At 37.6% G+C, this 4,230-nt stretch overlaps 1 protein-coding gene across 1 annotated transcript in view; it reads left to right on the top strand.

Annotated features, from left to right (window-relative positions):
- Positions 1–463: 463 nt before the first annotated feature.
- The window catches only part of Pi3K92E (phosphatidylinositol 3-kinase 92E), a 114,927-nt gene continuing 111,160 nt past the window's right edge, over positions 464–4,230 (top strand). Inside the window, exon 1 of the mRNA XM_011305586.1 lies at positions 464–1,294. Within this exon, the coding sequence (XP_011303888.1) occupies positions 1,151–1,294 (144 nt within the window). The 5' untranslated portion in view covers positions 464–1,150. The remainder of the gene's footprint in view (positions 1,295–4,230) is intronic.

The following is a 4,230-nucleotide window of genomic DNA, read 5'->3' as shown; positions in this document are numbered from 1 at the left end:
GGTTAATATTATTTCGGTCTACAAATAAAAATTAGTGGGGTGGGGTTCTAACTTCCGATCATTATTTTGTTTAATTAATTAAAAAATAATGAAGGGTCTACAAAATTTTTTAATTGTATTACAATGATGTACAAAGGTCCTACTATTGATCTAAATAAAAAAACTAATGAATTTTCAATTATGTGCTGCCAACTACCAGTCACCAGCCCTAGCAATTTCCCCTATAATCTCTGTCCGTATTATATCGTATACCTTAGTTAGTTTATGGACATCATCACAGCCTTTTGGAATTATCGGCACTTCGGACTCACGATCTGTTTGACTTACAGGTACGGCCTCTTTTTTAGTACCGTAGTCGCCGCTACGACAGTTGTCGGTTTAACCGTCACCATTGGTGTTAGCAATCTCCCCTATAATTTCTGAATTATATGACCATGTCCCCCTTGCGACGAGTTTCTCTGACAAAGCAGTGATACTGCGGCTGCCGCCCTGCGTGCAGTCGATATAGTCCAAAGTTTCCAAACGAAATAAATAATGGCTGACCTGTGGTTGTTATTACGTGCACTTTGTAGAGATGATTTTGGGTTTATGATTGTGTGAGACGTTCCCTTCTGTGTATGTCAGGTTGTTTTTTCCGTGTGCATAAAGTGTAATAAAGAAGACTAGCTGTATTTCCTACTTGGGACGTGTTTTCTTCACTGTTTTCGTCACACATGGAAGGAAAAAGAATAAGAGAAAGAGAAAAAATATTCTTTTCGAAGAGGTGTTCCTCGATCACGCCAATCGACCATACCAATTGTTATTGGTGATAAAATTCTTATACATGTAACCAAGTCAACAGTGATGATTATGGCCGTCGATCAACCTCAACGTTTACAATTGTGAGAAAATATTCGATTCGTGGACGTTCTGAATTCTTTCTCTCCCCTTAATTGTTAAAAACGATGGGGAGTATTTTGTATCCCCCGTGCGGGACAATAAACAATGTGAAAAGACGATGTACTCAAATACAATTGAGATGTGAGTGTTACAAATTGTGCTATTCTTGCGATTATCAGTGATATTGAAAAATCTAACTAATTGATGATATGGTTCATCGTGAGATTTCTTTCTCTCTTGACAAGTGATTCGAGAGGATTAGTCAGCAATCATGGTGCACATACCGGGTGCTTATACCTATGATTTTTGGGCCAAAACACCTACTGAAGTGGTGGAGTTGACGTGTCTGATGCCAAATGGTGTTATCATACCCTTTGAGACCAATAGGAATACAACTCTTGCAGAAATCAAAGAGGTAATAACAATACCTTTCATGCACAAGCCTTGGAGAAAACTGATCATCCTCCACGTGGGGGAGACTCATATCATTTTTATGGCGAGGGGTCAAAATTATTTTTCATCTTGTGTTCACAGTTCAGAACATAACTTTTGGAGGTCCTGCGACTTTCCATGGCCTGTTGACAGAAAAAAACATGATATATATTGAAACGATGAGACAACTTTTTTTTTAATCCACCGATTTTTCAAGTTCTTCATGTTGCCACCATTGCCTCTTAATAATAATTCTATGAACTGATCCAGTCGTTTTCCTTGGTTCTTTGAACCATTAAAAAGTCACTCAAGATATTTTTGGGGTGGCCATTTTATCCTCACGTCCCGTATATTTTTACGTGATTTATAGACCTATATTATTGACTTAATACCTGCATCTTAAGCTAGCTGTCAAAATAAGCGAAACGAAAGTTTCGAAACTACTTTTCTCCATTCTAGGAGATTTTTCTACTAGTCGAATTTTCTGAAAAATCGTATTGTGCTATAGTTTTCTGAAAGCTGGACACTGAATAGGCTACAAACAGAATAAAATAATAAGATACGTCCGAAAGAGGATAGTTTTGTTTTTCGCATGTGTGAGGTTTACACACTTGATACACGCTTGAACAGCATAACTTAACCCTATTTTGCATTTCAGAAAATTAAGTGAAAATGAAGCCCTGAATAATTTAAGACTTCTCAAGAATTTATTTTCTGTCATTTCATCAAATTTCCTATCAACAAGAGTTTTGACAAAACAGGTTTCAAGGGTCATTTCTTCGGGTATTTTTCAAAGTCAAATTTCATCTGATAGGAGCGTAGTATGTGAGGCTATCCATCAAATTTCATACTATCGAAAATTTTTGGAAAATTTCGGACAGCAATTCATCAGCCGCTTTTCAAATGTCTCTTCTCTTCCAACGCATTTTGCGTTCAATATTTCGTGTGACAGAGGACAAAAAAGCAGGTTAACCCACTACTCTTGGCTGAAGTCCGAGATATAAAATAACCAGCCGGATAGCACTCGTACTTCGAAGAAAGAAATAAATAAATTTCAGCGATTTAATATCCAATCACTTTGAAAGGATAGTGGCATTACTATTGGAAATAATCAAGAATAAGGAATGAACATGAATGTAATTCCTTGTCAAGTAACGGAAAATATCAAGAAGTTGAGGTCGGCAAGTACATGGGGGAGAAAAACACAGGAAAAATTACGTGACTAATCACGTAATCATGCCCTGGAGTGTCATTTCCGTGTTTTTCATTGTAGAATTTGGGAAAAAATGAGAGATGGACAGTAAATTTTATTATTTGCTTTTCATTTATTTATTTATTTATTTTTTTTTAATTATTTTATTATTTTTTATTATTTATTATTTTTAGAAAATTTACGTGACTGTCACGTAATTTCTTACGAACTTGCAAAATTTACCACAGTTCCGGTAAAAATTATTCCGAGTAACGTAAAAATGATCCAGTTTCATTACAATCTTACATGACGTACCCTAATTTTTACGTGACCGAATTGAAAAATTCCTAGACTGTTGGCTATACCCGATCGCGAATCATTGCCCAACTTCGGATCGCGTCACGCGGCAAATTATTATTGTCGGAAGAATAAAAAAACATTACAGGTGATTTTTTAAGTTTTGATCCTGTCAAATCATTTATTAATTAAATATCCTCTCCCTCACTTAGATTAAATTTAGATATAACTAACTAAACTTGTCCACACATGTATACCCTTTCGGGCTTTTACATCTCTCACCCCCAGTTCCCCCTGTACCGCAATTACGCCGAGAGCCGAAGGGAAAACCTCATGGGAAAAAACCTTGGCCAGGTACAGTCGTCTCTTTCGAGGCTACCGCTCGTACGATGAAAACCTGTGCAAGTTAGAGCGAATTCTATCTCCAAAAAACCCCTGGTCTTCCCCCGACTGGGAATCGAACCCACGAATCTCATGTGTCAACCCCCTACGCTCTAACCGCACGGCCACCGCACGTCGGTTCTCCCTCAATTATTATTATTGAAAAAAAAAACGTTTGGCGAAAAATTGCGAAAGAATTCGGCAAAATTTAAGGAACAGAGTACCGTAATTTTTCTACCGCTAAAGGTGACTTTTTACCGACCGAGTGCTAAAATGTTCCGAATGATCGGCACTCTTTCCGATTTTATTTCGCCCCACGTTTACCTTTTACACATGAATTTTTACGGAACTTTTTCCGTACTTTTTCCAGTATTTTTCTCTCCGTGTGCATTCCCTCTCAGTTTCTGAACTGGGAATTAAGGATGTTTAAGCGCTCAAGTGAGTAACCATGTCGAAAAATAAAATAAACAGTTTGAATAAACCATGTACGATATAAATAATTTTTTCTATTAGTTTACAAGCCTCATGGCATGGTTTTCGGTTCAAATTACTGATAAACATAGAAGATGTTTATAAACATCCACGCATGACTGACTGCTGTGGTTTCCTGTGGTTTTTCGATTACTCGAGTTTTGATCGTGCGATACCGCATTTGGCAAGGTACTTCGCCATCGCGGTTTCATCGTTACCTTCCTTGCCGATATTGCTCAGCTGCAAGAGCAACATCGTCAATATCAGGCATGGGCAAAGTGCGCTCAATCGGCTCACCTAGCTCCCAACCTCAATTAGGCCAATGACTATAAAAGAAGGGGTCCTACTGTACTGTGCAGGTAGTTGGAGGGGCGAGACCACGATGCTTGGGTCAGAGTGGGGGTGTCGTTACGTCAGTCAACGCGCAAAAATTTGAATTTTTGAACGAAAAATATGAATATTTTTCTTGCTGCATTATGCATTGTTAAAAAATATCAATTAATCATTTTTCCCTCTATCAACTTCCGCATAAAATTCCATTGAATAAATTACTCTGAATTGAATATTTCGGCAGCAAA

Source organism: Fopius arisanus, unplaced genomic scaffold (assembly GCF_000806365.1).
Source record: "Fopius arisanus strain USDA-PBARC FA_bdor unplaced genomic scaffold, ASM80636v1 scaffold00043, whole genome shotgun sequence".
NCBI classification, from domain to species: Eukaryota; Metazoa; Arthropoda; class Insecta; order Hymenoptera; family Braconidae; genus Fopius; species Fopius arisanus.
Note: the sequence above shows the minus strand (reverse complement) of the source record. Positions and strands in the feature narration are given on the sequence as shown.